Source organism: Recurvomyces mirabilis, assembly GCF_035927965.1.
Source record: "Recurvomyces mirabilis strain CCFEE 5264 chromosome Unknown scaffold_9, whole genome shotgun sequence".
NCBI lineage: Eukaryota > Fungi > Ascomycota > Dothideomycetes > Mycosphaerellales > Teratosphaeriaceae > Recurvomyces > Recurvomyces mirabilis.
The window spans coordinates 644,941-660,604 of record NW_027041943.1 but is presented as its reverse complement, the minus strand read 5'-3'; the positions used below and the strand labels follow the sequence as shown (position 1 = coordinate 660,604).

Here is a 15,664-nt window from a genome sequence, read left to right as displayed (position 1 = left end):
GGCGGGGTAGAAATGCACGTGCAAGATGTACAGAAGTTACACCAACAAGTACGATATACCCTGATTTTCAGAGGGACGAAGACAATAGAAGAGACGAGCACACCGCGCAATGCTAAGAGGAGGCCTCTATGTTACATCAACATGATGTTCTTCACAATCTTCGTCCGTCAACCTATCAGTATGGGATGCCGTTCGTCAAGAGCTGGTAGTAGTCATAGACACCAGTCGAGTAGCTGCGCTCACTCCAATGAACAAGCTTCCGAACGAATTGCGCTGCCTCGCGATCCGACCTGTCAAGCACGAAGCGCTCTCTGAAGTGCTGAATGGTAGTTGGCTTGAAGCATGGTAAGCCAGAATCAAGCATGGTCTGGATGACGTGTGCCAATTGCTCAACATACTGCCTCGATGCCAGGAAGGCCTTGACACAGAGTTCCTCGAATGCCTTGAATGGCTGTGATTGTGAAGATCCGCCCATGACTGCTACCATCTCAGGGCTCAGTTTGAATGGTGCCCGCTCAAACTTGACGCCTCCAGGTACGATGTCGAAGCAGAAGCCAAAGTCGATATGGAGGATGTGGCCCGCATCGTCAACCATGATGTTGCCATTGTGCCTATCCTTGAATTGCAACAAGTATGAAATGATCGAGTATGCGGCCATGCTTTTGATGAAGTTGCTGCGTGCTTCCTGGAAGCGGATTGAGTCCTCGGAGCCGTACTTCGAGACAAAGTACTCGTACAGGCCATTCACTGCCTCACGGCCAAGCATGTCGCGAGAAATGGAGTTCGGCAGTACATCGATAACACCGCAGCCTGGCGCAGTCGCTGTGACTCGATACGGAAAGACGTAGACGTCCAGACCAACATTATTGAAGATGCCACGAAAGCAAGCAATGAGCTGGAGTGCGAGCACATCTTGTCTGCAGTCGTCGCCGACCTTGAAGATTGCCGACTGCCATACCTCGTAAGTCTGACGTTTCACAACCTCCTGACCATGCGATGCGACCTGACTCTCACCAGGCTCGACTTCACCTTCATCCTTGCGAATGCGGAAGGTGGCCATGAACGGTGCCTTGGCGTGACTCTGGAGTGGTTTGCCAGACTTACGGTCAATGCCAATCAGTACACCATCAGGGTTGCTCGGCAAGTATACTCCGACGTCAAGCTGGATCTTGCGGAGCTCTTCTTCGATTTTGGCTTTCTTTTCTGGTTTCGGTGCCTTAATGAATGGTTTGAGGGTGCCCGAGATGCCAGTGACCTTGCCAAAGAAGTCGAATTCCCGCTCGTAGAAGCTTTTATCTTCCGTAGAAAAACTGGCAATGAGTGCACTCGTGACTTTGTCGAAGACTGGCTTCGCTGAGTCAGGCTCTTGAGAGTCTTCGTCCTTGTAAGAATTTGCTTTGATGTTCCAGATTATCTGATGAGCGAAGAGCTGCGAGAACTTGGCTGTCTCCACAATGTATCGCTCGACATATCCGAGTGCATCATAGCGTAATGTTTGCACGATCTGTGGTACATAGAAGAACGTAATGTCGACGGCATGAGCCTCCAAGGCTCGCATAGCGTATTGCACTATGAGTGGGTGGTTGCGATAAGCTGGCATGGAGTAAGTGACTGCGGCCATGGGGTTAATCGGTGCCCAGTATAGCAGATATCTGAGTTGGCTGTGAATGTCTGATGGCAGCGATTGGCCCAGTAGAATATTCAGTGCGTCTGCCTCGCCAATGGCCTTCTCCGGTTCCCTCATCAGGAGCGAACGCACAGCCTGCTGCATTCTGTTGGAGTGTGGAAAGCGTGTTGTCAGGTGTACCGCGATGCGAGGGTCTTCCTGCCAGGCAGTGGCTACTAACGGAGCGAGACTGGTCTCCTTGGACATGCCCCCGCTGTCTGCAGCTAGAGGCGTGTTCCATACGACCAGGCGAATAACTTCCTGTTGGAGAAGGTGAAGAAGCAAATCTTGCCTGGACGCTGTTCTTGATGTCGATGTGGAACGTGAGCTCAGTGTTGTTGCCTGCAGCATGGCTGCGACGTCTCCCAGCAGTCTGATCTCAGCCTTGACCTGCAACCTATTGCTGCCAAACGACCATCTTGGCGCTACCGCAAACCAAGCCAGGCCAGCAGAGAGAATTGCATCTTTCAACCTCCTCTGAGTTGAGGTCTCGATCCTAGTCGAGTAGCGTAGCACGGTGAGGGCAAGCAATACAACGTGGAAGTGCACCTCTCGAGCAAGAGGCTGCGTGACTGCATGCTTCATCGCGAACATCGTGATGCGCATCAGACGGATATACGCACGGCCCACGGAAGGCGAAGTCAACCTGGTGGCGTTGAAATGGCTCGAAAGCCATTGTGTCAAGCGGAGATGAGGAGCGATGAGGTTGTGCGCCAGCTGCTGTCGTTTAATGATGGCGGGCCACTGAGAAGGCGCAAATTCCTCCTTGACATAGAATGGGTCTTGATGGTGGAAGGAGTCATAGAAGAAACCTTTACGCAGGCGAACAGTGCTCTCCCACCCGGCTGCAATCTCGGCAAGAATGCGTGTCTCTAGCGCTGGGTTCTCTTTGATCAAGCCGAGCCACAGTGAGACGCCTAGGTTGATGGACTGTTTCGTGAAGACAGCAAAGGGTATTCCGACCAGATCGTGTATTAGATATGATCGATCGTCAACACTGCCGCTCAATACTGCCGCAGCGTCACGAAGCGTCTCCCGCAGCGCAGCGAAAGGGACGACTTCGTGCCTGCGCAGCCTATTTGCGAGCTGACGGAGCGCGGTAGCTTCGGGACAAGTGTCGTGACCGTCTGTGATAGCAGCGACATGCGTGCTTCCGTCATAGTCTGCAAAGGCCCAGTCGCCATCGGTAGAGGGCACGTCGCCGGACTGCCGATATTGCTGCCGCGTTGTGTACTGAGCCATGAAGTCTGAGGCAGTATTGACGCCGACCTCTCTTTGGCGATCAAGGCTGATAAGTCGCTGGTCTGTGCTTGGGATGATGGATCCCATGTCAACGGCAAACGAACGACCGAGTGCAATGTGTCCGTAAGCGCCATCGTCCTCGTAGTCCTCGAGAAATGCTTGGAGCAGTCCCTTCACATCCAGCGGAGCAGCGTCGATGGCTTTGGCAACCCACAGCTTAGCACGCTTATGAAAGTTAGTCAAGGTGGTTTGTCTGTAGTTTATATCATCAGAGAGTTGGAGCGTGACATTAGCTTTCGTGGACGAGTATGTCGACTTCCAGTCATACTCGTCGGTCTCAGCATCGAGACAGCTCTGCCACATCAGGGTCAACAGCTCGAGCAGAGCGAATAATGAAGCTCGCTGGCACAGTGCAGATGGTATGGCAGTGGTGATGCGGTCTGCGAAGGAGACAGCAGCATGCTGTACTTTGGAAATTCGATGGCAGCAGCCTTCGAAGATAGTCGCCAACTGAAGTGCAACCTGTGGGGCTGCGAATTGTTGCTGCTTGCCATTGAGTGCACGCTCAAGATAAGCCTCGACACTGCTGAGCCCGATAGCTAGCATGCAACTTCCCATAGCACTGGTCTTCACCTTGCTCTCTGTAAAATATGGTAGGACTGCGGTGCAGTCACCAGCACGGGCACGCATAGTCGACACCAGCAATGCAGCGTTGAGAAAGACGCATTCCTGGTATGACAAGCCTCGAATATCAGCCTCGCAGCGTGGTAGTGCAGCATTTAGTGCGTTCTTTTGTTCGACACTGCGCTGAGAATGAGAGCCACGTCGGAGGACAGTATTGAGATCAATGCCGCTCTCCGGTAGCTCTATTCGGTCTTCATCGACAAGAGGTAGTGTATATTGTGCTAGAATCTGAAGGTCACTAGCATTCTCTTTCACAGACGGAGAAGTGAGGGTGAAGCCGTGCACGACAAGGTTGAACCAAGAGTTGCGGCTCAAAGCCTTGACGTCCTCGACGTTCTCGAAAGTCGGTGTATGCTCCAGGTCAGATGAAACAAGAACCGCCATCGGTCTGAACAATTGTGCGATGGTATGTGAGGTCAGTACGATATCCACGGTGCGCTCTCCGGCCGTGTCGCCGCTGCCGACACAGAGACCAAGCAAGTGCACTAGATACACCTCGTACAGAGGGGAGTCCTTGCGGATCCATGAGGCAAGCCTGATGCGGGCTTCTGTGACAGCATTGATGAACAGCTCGTTGTGCTTGACAGTGGCATCGCTAGCAACGCGATTGTATAGTCGTAGCAGAGCGCGTAGCTCACTCGGCCCACCAGCAAGACCAAGGGGTGCAATATCCTTGATGATTCGAGCATCCACAACCTGATTGATACGGCCAATTTTCTGCACCAACATCGAGATAACCAGTGCCGTAAGCTGTGCATCCTTACGCGCCACAGCAATAGAGACAATGGCTTCAACAATACTGCCGGAGACAACTGCGCTCTCCTCCTCGTCACTGATGACCAACGAGATAGAACTGCCGAGGGCATGTTGCGAGCCGTACGGCACGGTCGTGCCATCGAGGCTACCAGCGCCGTTAGCGAATAGTCCTGTGCCACCAGCCTCAGACCCAGCGTTTGTGCTAAGAACGTTGCCGAGACTATAAAGCGTGCTGATCACTATATCTTGTGGTTGGCTTTTCAGAATCCGACCCAGACAATTGCCAGCCAGACTTGCGGTGCTGGCAGTCATCTTGCCCTGCACGACAAGACGAGGTAAGGATCGAGTGAGATTCGACGCCATGGCGGGAGACAAACGAGCCAGTAGTGCCATGCAATTGAGTACTGTCTGCGCCAGCACATCATCTGACATCTGCACCTGATCAGCAGTGACGCCTTCCAGCCAAGCTAAGAGTAAGTCATCGTCTGCAATAGTTTCATCAACCAGTGTACAGCAGAGAAAGCTGCGCAGACTCATAGCTTTCACGTCCAGTGTAAGGCGCTGCTGCCAGCTTGAGCTGACCTGCAGGTAATCCGCGTCCGCTTCCAGCAAGCTCATTTCCTCCACAATCAGCTCGGCAAGGCTCTCGAGCAGTTCCGACGACGGCCTTGGGCCGGAACGATCCACTAATTGATCGCGCATCATGAGTACATCCAGCATCGTCTTACCAGGGATTGGCTGTAAATGAGATACGAGTAGGACCGAGCTCTGCTCCACGATTTTCATAAACGCTTGTTGAAGCAGCATAGCACCCAGTGGCCGGGCTTGGGCAGCGTAGTGACGAACCCATCGTCGCCACTCCTTGACAGCTCTACTGCCAGTAGAAGCATTGCGCACGGCAGAAAGAGCTCCCTCGAAAGACACCATAAATTTCTCAGACAACAAGTACCGGAGCCGTTGAAGAAGCGCGATACGTTGCTCCTGGGTCCATACTTGCACATGCTGCGCGAGGGCTTCCATGAATCCGAGTAGAGACGCACCCAACAGTACCGCTGGCAGACACTGCTGGGCAACATCCGGACCAGTTACGCCGTCCGCCCGAGGTTTCATCCAGATGGCCTTACCTGTGCTGGTCGTGAGCTCTTCGATCGTGGTGTCCACACATGATAGTGCCTGTTGCCGAAGGGATGGATGGTGCAATCCAATAGACAGCACTGCACTCGCCAGATCGTGTGACAAGGTCTCCCACGGTGGCAGGTGCTGCTGTAGCGGCGAAGGCTTTAGTGTCTGCTTGTGGGCCTCTGAGAGATATGGCGATAGCTGATTCAACAAGTGCGCAGCATCACTTGTCACTCTCACTGCTGGCGCGGCCCTGCACAGAGCAATCAGAACCTCCAGTTCTCGGATACTCATAGGTATAGCTGCTGCTCCTTGACCCTTGACATCTCCACCATTCCTCCCATTGGTCGCATGTGATTCGGATGGCCGATGTAGCTGACACAGCTTCTCGATGTCGCCGTCATGGTCTGCATGTACAGATCCAGCTGTCTGCGCCGATAACGTTGCGAGCTTGACCAGAGCATCGCGGCGGGTCGCTCGGCGAGTGCTGTATATGTCGCTTAGCATTGTTGTTGTTGCACTGTCAGGATATGCGAGACTTACAAGACCATACTCGCCCGCAACGCAGACAATATTTGTTGCTCTTGTATTGTATTTCGTGCTCCCAAGCTGAAGCGAACGAATTGGGAGGACGTGTAGGCGCACGCGCCATGACATGCGGAGAAGCTGTATTCCGAGCCTTCCACGCATGACTTCTTCCTCCCATATCGAAGCCCTCGGTGATGGTCGCTGTTCGCAGACATGGCTTCGCGACTTTTACGGAAACATTTCGGCCGCATAGTTTCGAGGGCCAGGGAGGAATGCCACACATCCCTGTGACGAAATGGGCAGGCAGCAATACTTGACCAGGCTCGCGCTGGGGCGATCTCCTTACCAGGAACCAGGTTCGGAGCCGATTCCAGATGGCGAGCTCCTCGAAATACTGGGGTCAAGCTCATCCAGTCGTGTGCCTGTTGCTACTGCACCTGATGGCCAGCTGTATGACGCAAAGGGGCGTCCTGTCAATCCTGCGGCCGAAGCCCGCAAAGCTGACATAAGGCGTTCTTACAACACCATAATGGCCCTCGCCGGCGTGGTAGAGAAGCGTGAGAGAGCTACCAGTAGGTTGCAAAAGGAGTCACGCAATCTACGGCAGCAAAGGCATGATCTGCTTGTCGATGAATCCGAGACCGGCGACATCATGAATGGCCTGGCGGTTCAGTCTCATGCCATTGCAACATGGTGGCCAGATTCTCTAACCAAGAGATATTTGGCCGGCTTGATCGATATGCACCCTGCATTTCTAGTCACCATCGTGAGCCACTCTGCTCCCGTACAGCATGGTGTGCTTGGACTTTTCAGCTTGCTATTACCGGGCATCACTGCAAGACTCATATGGACATGCTCAAGATTCGGACTGCTCACTGGGTTGGAGCTCGTTATCGGACTACTATCCGAGCGTCTGTGGCGGTCAGCTCGAGACAAAAACGCCCAGCTACGAATCGATGCAGCCCTCCGACGTCTGGAGAATACAGCTCAGTGGATGTGCGACATACTACTGCTCCCGCTTGAGTACTATATAATCGCTCAACAACTTGGCGTCGCGCCATATACTCCATTGCTCCTCCCCTTCAGCCCGGTTTCGATTCACAACGTCTACTCAATGTACACTTTAGTCTGGACGCCAACATTGTATCTGCCCTACAGTAGCCTTCTGAGCTCGCCTGCGGCCTTCCTACTTTCGTTCGGTCTGCTTACACGGGTCCTTAATCCGCCCCTCCAGCTCGAGCCCCACGACTTAGCATCGACTTCCCAAATCGCGCTCGGCGACTTTGCCACTTCGACCAGTGCATACCAGGCAGCCAACGGTCTGCTGCCGTATCTCCGAAATCGCATCTTCTCCTTCCGCATGCCCATAATGGCGTGGCTGAACTACCGCCCTGTCGCGGTCGCGCAAAGCCCAGCTGAGCCAGATCAGGACATTGTACAAATTGCTACTAAGCATGGCACAAGACTGGCGACTTCACATCGAGCAGGTTCTCTAGCTACTCAAGTGCCGAATTTCCTGGCTACGAATCTGGATACACTGCTGATCAGGCTACTTCTGCTACCGCTCGAGGGGATGATGCTCCGAGCAGTGCTTACCTCGTACGCCAAGTCAAACCTACCAAAGACTCTTATTGGAAAGCTTGTCGCCAAAGGACTCACGACGAGCATTGGCAGCGGTCTGTCGCATCTCCCAAGCCCAGGCTCGTGGTCCGAGACCATAGCATACTACACGCTCCGCGCCAGCAAGGTTGGATTAGCCATGACTCTTCAGAGTGCTGTGGAAATGTCGGTATTTGCTGGATGCTATACCATTACCCGATGGCAAGGGACTCGCTTCTATGGGTGGCGTGCACGCACTCGTCGAGACGCCGGCGCCAAAGAATAAATTGCGACCGCTGACCGGCGCTACTCTGTCTGCTACATTCCTCACTGCTTCGCCTTTGCCGCATCTCTTCGACTAACGACTACTCCTGTAGCCAACATTGACGCTGCACTAGCACAGAGCATACCAAGAGATATCCCGAAGCTGACCTTGTATGTTGGACTAAACCGCGATAGGTAGATGTGCGGGCCGACGATGCCTGCGAGGTCCATCCACGCGGACGTTATACCTATCGCTAGCCTATGTTCGGATCAGCATGACAGTCAAATGATGTTTGCAGTCATCGGGGACTGACCCGGTGGCAACCGTGCCATTTGCTGTACGAATCCTTTCGGGAGCTGAGTAGGTCAGTATCGCAATGACCTGGGTTTCTCCTTGGAGATCTTACTGATAATCGGGTAGACAGAGACTCCAAGTATGCAAGACAGGCAAACCAGAACCTGCAGGTCAGGGAGTTATGAGTTAGTAACTAGTCTGAGACAGTATGAGAGGGCAATGGCCGCAGTTTCCTCACATATCTGGCGAGCCCCTGCTTGACGAATAAGAGCAAAATGTAACAGCAGCAGTGAAGGAGCTCAAGGCAGATGGCTGCCACCCATGGCCTTATGCATTTCTTGTCTACCATGCAGGAGCTAAGTAGCACTGCTGGGATCGAAAGTGCGAAGGGAGTCCTAGTCGATGGTCAGAGACGATAGTTCAGAATAGTGGTGAGAGGTGCCTCATGTACTTACATGGCCAGGAGCTGGGTGTACGTCGCGTTCTTGAGGTGAAAGGAGTACATTACTGATGGTAATGCCATCTTGATCCCGTGGGCGCCCACTGCAAACCAAGAAAGGCATGTTAGCTGACTTCGCCACAACGGAAAGGTGAGATTTATCGACGCCTATTGTATCGTACAAGCGGCTCCTGTATCAGCGCAAAGAGGGACATTGTTGTAAGCCGATCTTATGACAGGATGGAGATGGGTCCCGACTCACTGTTGCTTTGTCAGCACACTCGTGACTTGGGATCTGTTCGACCAAACTACTGACCATGCATGGAAGATAACGATTGAAAAGAACTGGCCCAGGGTGTCAGCAATAGACTGGCTATAGGAGCGGTGAGCCACCAGGACGACAACTCACGAGGTAGCTTAGCGGGTCGCTCAACAGCTTTTTGACCTCTGGCCAGTTCCAGAACCCATCGTCAGAATGCGGCTGCGTCGGTGGCAGTGCGGCCAGTACTACTTCCCTTTGTTCCATCGTGAGAAAGGAGGCACTCTCAGGGAACCGGGGATATGCAATCATGCATACGAGGCCTACCAGGACTCCTAGCCCTCCTTCGAAGAGCATGAGCCTGCGATATGTATCAGCTGAAAACTCGAGTCATGTTGCCAATTCGAGATGCTATCAGTCTCACCATCGCCAACCTGCAAGGCCGCTCACACCATTCATTCGAGTTGCTGCAAAGGCTAGAGCACCCGACAGAATCCCGGACAGCTGAATGAAGGATGCTAGACCTGCCACCCGCATAGTCATGCGGTGGGCTGGAAAAAAGAACGTGAACCCAAATAGTATGCTTGAGCCTATACCACACTCGACAATGCCCAGCATGACCCGACACATCAGTAAGCCAACGAAGTTATGCGTCGCGGCTTGGCACATAGAGATCATGCCCTGATGGAGTGTCAATAATCTCGACGCAAGCACCTATCATCAGCCAACGGAGCTTACCCAGCTTAGCAAAACGGCGGTCATGTAGTTCCGAGGACCAACTCGTTTGAATATGATGGTCGACGGTCCCTCTGCAGACCACATGATTTGCAGTCAGTAGATGTCTCGGATGATATCACAAGGCACACACCAGTCTCTCTTACCAAGAAAAAAGTGCGAGACATTCGCCACCTACAGCGCCAGGTTTAGATAAGTCAGCCGAAGTCACCCCAGCGAATTCTGGCAGCCTGGATCGTCCGAGGAGCCGAAGAGTCCCTCTTTTGGCGGACAAGGACCCAATAAGACGATTGCGGGTCGAGGTCGTGGAGATGTGCTAACTTACTGAGATAAGCCATGCAAATTGCTCTCCTGACAGATTACCCAGTTGATGCTTGATGCCAGTGCCTTGGTCCCGATTCATGATTGATGTAGCAGGAAGATTCTTTCCGCCCATCGCTATCACAGCCATTGCGCCGTAGGCCAACGTGAGCAGGGAGATGTCAATCTTGCGGTACGCTGTGCGCAATATCGCATCGGGCACAGGTGGAGGTGCGGCAGCAGTCGAGTCCAGCGGCCTGAGTTCGACAGTGATATCCTCTTTCGTGACCGATGCGGGTATTGACTCTCTACGGGTGGCCATGATTCTTCGCAGACAACCACTGCGTGTCCTTCTGGATATCGATGGTGTGAAGGTACGACACAAAGACGAGCAGACTAAGTTAAAAAGGATATCGCACAAGTTCAGTGTGTGCAGAAGGTGCCGGACAGCTGATCCGCAATAAGTGATAACACCTTGTATCTGTTGACCATTCGGTTGGACATGGACGATGGACTTTTGGTTGCAGACTCCACCTGCGAGCTTACTCGACTCGGTCAACCAATCGAGTGCACTCCAATTTGCTACTCATAGATCTGGTGCTCTCAAACACTACCGGCCCTCTGAATATTACCTCCAAAGCCTGCTGCATTAAGAGAGCTATGTATCCTGTGCATTATTACTTGTCTTTCGTCGGTTCGTCAATGTAAGCGAGTCCTCGCTCCGTCCATCTGGAAGGGCGGCTGCCGCGACAGAAATATTCCAGCAGCTAAGTCGGGAGGGGACAGGCTCTCCTTCAACACGGGTCGTTGCAGAGATCGATATACGTGCATAAACGGCCAGTGTTGGCATTCATCAAAATTCTGTGTACGAGTGGACATGGCTGACATCTTCGTGATTTCACTGCTGTATCCTGATGTTCTTCTTATTGATGTTACTGCTGATGAGATGATCGACTTGGATTATCCCGATCACAGCCATACAATAATCAGTATACTAATGTCCTTCCTGGCAGCTCGCCATTAATTCAAGCTGCGTTCGAAAGTTGAGCAGTGAACCGACTTCCTCGAATGTAGTCGTCTCTGAAGCTTGGCATCCAATAAGCACGCAAGCAGCACGCCATAGCTCGAGGTACGTACTTCACGAGCACATCGAGTAGCTTTGAGAGGGGCGATACAATTCGTCGGGTCTCGGGTATGTGGTCATGGAAGGAGACATGATAAGGCTCGTTCATCGTGTTAGCAACCTCTATTGCATCAACAATACATATCGCGACGATGGCCACCATTACGCAAACCATCTCAGACGTGCCTCGCACCTCATTGCCGCATTACGAGGAAGTACCTGAGACCAGCCAGGATTTAGATTGGGCAGATCTGATCACGCTTGACCTGTCGAAGTTTGACCATCCGGGTGGTAAGGAGGCCTTGGCAAAGCAGCTTCAAGACGCTGTCCATGTAAGTGCAAGGCCGCAGCTATGTATGAGGCGATGACTGGCCTAACTAGCCATTCCGAAGAACGTCGGCTTCTTCGTAAGTGCAATGAAATCAGGGCGGAGTACTGCGACGGAATTGACGCTTGGTGTGTTAGTATATCACAAACTTCGGGCTCTCACAGGACCAGGTGAGCCGACAATTCGCTGTTGGCCAAGAGATCTTCAAGCTTCCCACAGAGGAGAAGCTGAAGTACAGGGCCGATCTCGAGCATGGTAATTACAATGGATACCGACCAAGAGGATCAATCGAGTTATTCCCTGGTTTGTTCGACAATGTTGAGATGTACAACGTCTTCAAGTTCCTTCCCGAGCTCGAACGTACACAGCCGGCGGTCATCCAGGAGAATCGAGCAGAGGTCGAGGCATTTCAACGGTATGCGTATCGTCTGGTGATGTTGCGGCATAGCAAGCGTTCTCCACAATCAAGGCACCCCTGATATCCTCATTTGCTGGAAGCTTTCGATGCCTCTGGTATACTTCGTGCTTACTCCCTGTCACAGTTCATAACCAGAGTATTCCTGCTCCTGTCCGAACATCTGTCTGACATAATTTGACAGGCATATCGCGGAGGATGTGGCGCAGAAGCTGCTCACCCTCATTGCGATAGTTCTTGAGCTTCCAGAGGATCATTTGACCAATGGGCATCGATACAATGACCTCAGTGAATGCCACCTGCGCTACATGGTTGGTTGTCGTACTTGTCAGCGTGGCCAGCAGCTTCTGACCGTTGGCCCCAGATCTATCGCCATCGCACGCCCGAAGAGAATGCAAAATTCGACAATCTTTACTCTCGCGGTCACACCGATGTGAGTGCGAGAGGCTGGAGTCGTCTGTGAGGTTCGAACTTGGACTGACGCCGTTTAGTTCGGTTCTCTGACCCTGCTGTTCAAACAACCAGTCAGCTACGAGCCTCGTGATGCTGCCCAGGATATCTGCTGACACAGGCATTCATCGATCTTTAGATGGCTGCGTTGCAGATACTCACCTCCAAAGGTGAATGGAAATGGGTTCGCCCATACCCAGGAAGCATAACTGTCAAGTACGCTTCATCTCTGTGCGGGTTATCGATTGGCAGAGTCTGACAAGTTCCAGTATTGCGGACGTTCTCCAGTTTTGGTCGGCCGGGTATCTTCGTAAGATCTCCAATTCATGACTTCGTCTACTGGTCTTATAATGCTGTACGATACATTTGCTGACCCTTGAGTCCGTGGATTCACAGGTAGCTCCGTCCATCGTGTTGTTGCGCCGCCTTCGGATCAAGCTCATCGGGACCGCCTGGGACTGCTGTACTTCCTGCGTCCGGCTCAGGACCTGAATTTGAAGACTCTAGATAGTCCTCTCTTGGCGCGTCTAGGACTCAAGGGGGATGACAGCGCAGCCAACGTGAAGGCCGGCGACTGGGTGGTAAGTGCTGCAGTCTGATTTCACTTGCGAGGACCCTGATTGACCTTTGCTCAGCGTGCTCGAGTGAAGGGAAACCTTGACAAGGCTGTCAAGGGTGGCCATAAAGAGAAGGAAGTCCTTGGGGGGGTCAAGGTCAAGTACTACGACTAGAGTAGTACCAAATAGATCAATTTCGTCTATGGCTGTTGCCGAGTAGATCCAAAGTCGTTCATGGCTGCTGCCGGACAGATCCAGATTCACCATTGTCCACAGCCAACAAGACGTCGAACGTACCCTCAGTACTTGTCGCGGTAGTGGTATAACGCGATGACAAGCGTTATTTCCCGTCAGTTGCCCAAGGTCGGGTTTTAAGAATGACTGCCATATAGCGGAACGTCACCGCAGTCGCGTCGCGTCTCACGATTTCGGTGCTTTCCACAACCGTTTGTATTGTATTGCAGCCGAAATGGGCCGTGTGACTCGTGGATCATCTGACATGGATCAAGCACAGCAACATTTGCAGCGAGAAGGTCGTGCCTGCTACAAGCGGCAGAACTATGAGCAGGCTCTGGGCCACTTCAATCGTGCAATCGGACGAGCTCCGTCTGCCTCACTGCTTGACAATAGAGCTGCCTGCCACGAGAAGCTCAACGACCTCCCTGCCGCGCTCAAAGATGCCAAGAAGGCCATCCAACTGACGAGAGAGGATCCCACTGGATATCTGCGTGCTGGCAAAGTCCTCGTCAAGATGGAGAAGCCGTCTGTCGCGCTCGAGATCTATGCTCATGGCTTGAGGAGTGTCAAGCATGCGGGTCAAGGCTATGAGGTATGACTGCCTACCAAAATGAAAAGATCGCGACTGACGGGTGATACAGCTTCTGCGCAGGGCGCAAACTGAGCTCCGAACAGAGATGTCGCCTACAAAGAGTGTTGATCCGCTGACCGTTCTTCCTCGCGAGCTTGCCGAGATCATACTGGAGTATCTTTCATTCCAACAACGCATGAATGCATGTCTGGTTTCAGCACAATGGGCAGGCTTCATACGATCGTCTCCAGACCTTTGGCATCATCTCGACCTTAGCACCTCACGAAAGAAAGTGAGCACCAAGTTCATAAGTCGCGCGATCAACATAGGTCAGCAGAGAATGACGACGGCTTCCTTGAGCAATCTGTACGACCTCGATAAATCATTGCATGCATTGACACGACACTGTCCAATCACAGCGTTGACGCTGCTCAATGTCGGTCTACAAAGCGACAACCTACTACAAGCCCTGAAACAGGCCAAGCAGCTGAAGGTGCTGCGATTGACTGATGGTGTCGAGATCGGCACTCAGACAATACAGCTACTGGTGTTGCAGCATGCTGCCACGCTCGAGGAAGTGCAATGCCATCCGGTGACAGCCATGAATGACTTTAATCTCCTGGAGGGGCGATATGATTGCATGACAGCTCTGAGTGTTCGAGCACAATCATTCGCATCGCGGCCGTCCTTCTTCGAACGAGTCACTGCAAGCATGCCATACCTGCGCTCCCTCACAGCAATCGCGACTGGTCGTGCAGAACCGTTATTGCCACCGGTACTACATCTGGAAGGCATGAACTATCTTCAGTATCTTAATCTCGAGATGGGTGTCGGCTCTGTGGGCGGCGTCATCCTACCACCAACGATCGCGTCACTGCGGTTCGCATCTACTACCGCCCGTTGGCTACCACGCTTTCCGGATAGGTCTAAATTACCACTGCCTAGCTTGAAGCGCCTGACTCTCCACCTGCCCATCAAACAGAATGTCCTTGTGCTCAGACTCTTGATGAATAGCGATGAGAAGCGACTAGAGCACAGTCTGCTTGAGTATCTCGACATCGCTCTGCCCACGATCTTGGAACTGCTCGATTCTGAAGATCTACCCACGTTCGTTGAGCTTCGTCACCTTTCCTGCAAGCAGCTAGACACTGTGAGCGAGGAGGATATTGCACGCATCGTCAAAGGCTGTCCGAAGCTACAGACGATCGATCTTAGTGGTAGTACAATCGATGGAGTGATGGTCAAACGATTGGTACTAGAGTTGAGAGAACTGCGCCATTTGATAGCAGACGATTGTCGTCTGCTGGGTAGAGATGCTGTTGATTGGGCCCGATCGCAGGGCGTTCGAGTCGACGCTAGGAGTGCTGATGCTGTAAAGATAGGCAGGAAGGTGAGGTATGCTGTGTAGAATGTTTCGCCTTCACAAAGCAGTAATATGTGTCCAAGATGGCTTTCGATTCCACTTGCTGCCGTCTACTGCTGTCTCACCTCATCGAACCGCGGCGATTACAGCGTCGCAAGCACCGTGGTCAATTTCGGCGTCTAGGAGTTCAGGCACCTGTGCAAGCTAATCGAAAAACGCTTACTTCGAGGCGGCCATAGCTCTTCGCAGGCTGCTATCGCGGTGCGTGGTATGAGGATGCATCCTGGTATTGTGTCCGGCGAATTTCGATGTGATGCGATCAAGTCTGGTTTTGATCATCAAACAAGTCTAGTCCTGATCAACGAGGCCACATCAGGCGGTACACACTTGGCTGGCACGCCAAAAGTCCAATACTTTACAGTTTTTACTAATCGGGTGTATAGCATCTGCGATAAGGGAAAGTGGATGTAGAAGGGATTAGTGCCACTGCCAATGTGGAGGGCGTAAGTTGCTGGGGGGATATGCCATATAGATTATGTAAGACTGCCAAATATGTGATACATAAAAGCAAGATGTACGAAGCATACCTTTTTGTGTTACATCTCTTGCACAACCTCGTATCCCGAGATATCAACAGGATGTAGATGACATATACGAGACAGACTTCTTGATATGTAATCGTGGAATCATTTGCTAAGAACACAATCGTGGCTCCAAAGGTCTCTGAAAGGCTG

The 15,664-nt window shown here is 52.4% G+C and overlaps 4 protein-coding genes across 4 annotated transcripts; 3 read left to right on the top strand and 1 right to left on the bottom strand.

The window, feature by feature from the left end:
- Positions 1–175: 175 nt before the first annotated feature.
- Positions 176–6,210, bottom strand: STT4 (phosphatidylinositol-4- kinase; the record flags this gene model as incomplete). The annotated part of the gene is made up of 2 exons (XM_064836983.1): positions 176–5,954; positions 6,011–6,210. The coding sequence occupies 2 exons, from the start codon at positions 6,208–6,210 to the stop codon at positions 176–178; spliced, it is 5,979 nt and encodes a 1,992-aa protein (XP_064695616.1).
- Positions 6,211–6,524: 314 nt separating this feature from the next.
- LTS14_004280 (uncharacterized protein) lies at positions 6,525–7,880 on the top strand (the record flags this gene model as incomplete). Its single annotated transcript, XM_064836982.1, has 1 exon — positions 6,525–7,880. The coding sequence occupies one exon, from the start codon at positions 6,525–6,527 to the stop codon at positions 7,878–7,880; it is 1,356 nt and encodes a 451-aa protein (XP_064695615.1).
- A 3,281-nt stretch (positions 7,881–11,161) lies between these two features.
- On the top strand, positions 11,162–12,189 carry LTS14_004279 (uncharacterized protein; the record flags this gene model as incomplete). The annotated part of the gene is made up of 4 exons (XM_064836981.1): positions 11,162–11,341; positions 11,402–11,416; positions 11,475–11,752; positions 11,937–12,189. 4 exons carry the CDS (start codon positions 11,162–11,164, stop codon positions 12,187–12,189), a joined length of 726 nt encoding a protein of 241 aa, XP_064695614.1.
- A 1,039-nt stretch (positions 12,190–13,228) lies between these two features.
- Positions 13,229–14,975, top strand: LTS14_004278 (uncharacterized protein; the record flags this gene model as incomplete). The annotated part of the gene is made up of 2 exons (XM_064836980.1): positions 13,229–13,588; positions 13,638–14,975. The coding sequence occupies 2 exons, from the start codon at positions 13,229–13,231 to the stop codon at positions 14,973–14,975; spliced, it is 1,698 nt and encodes a 565-aa protein (XP_064695613.1).
- Between the last annotated feature and the right edge of the window lie 689 nt (positions 14,976–15,664).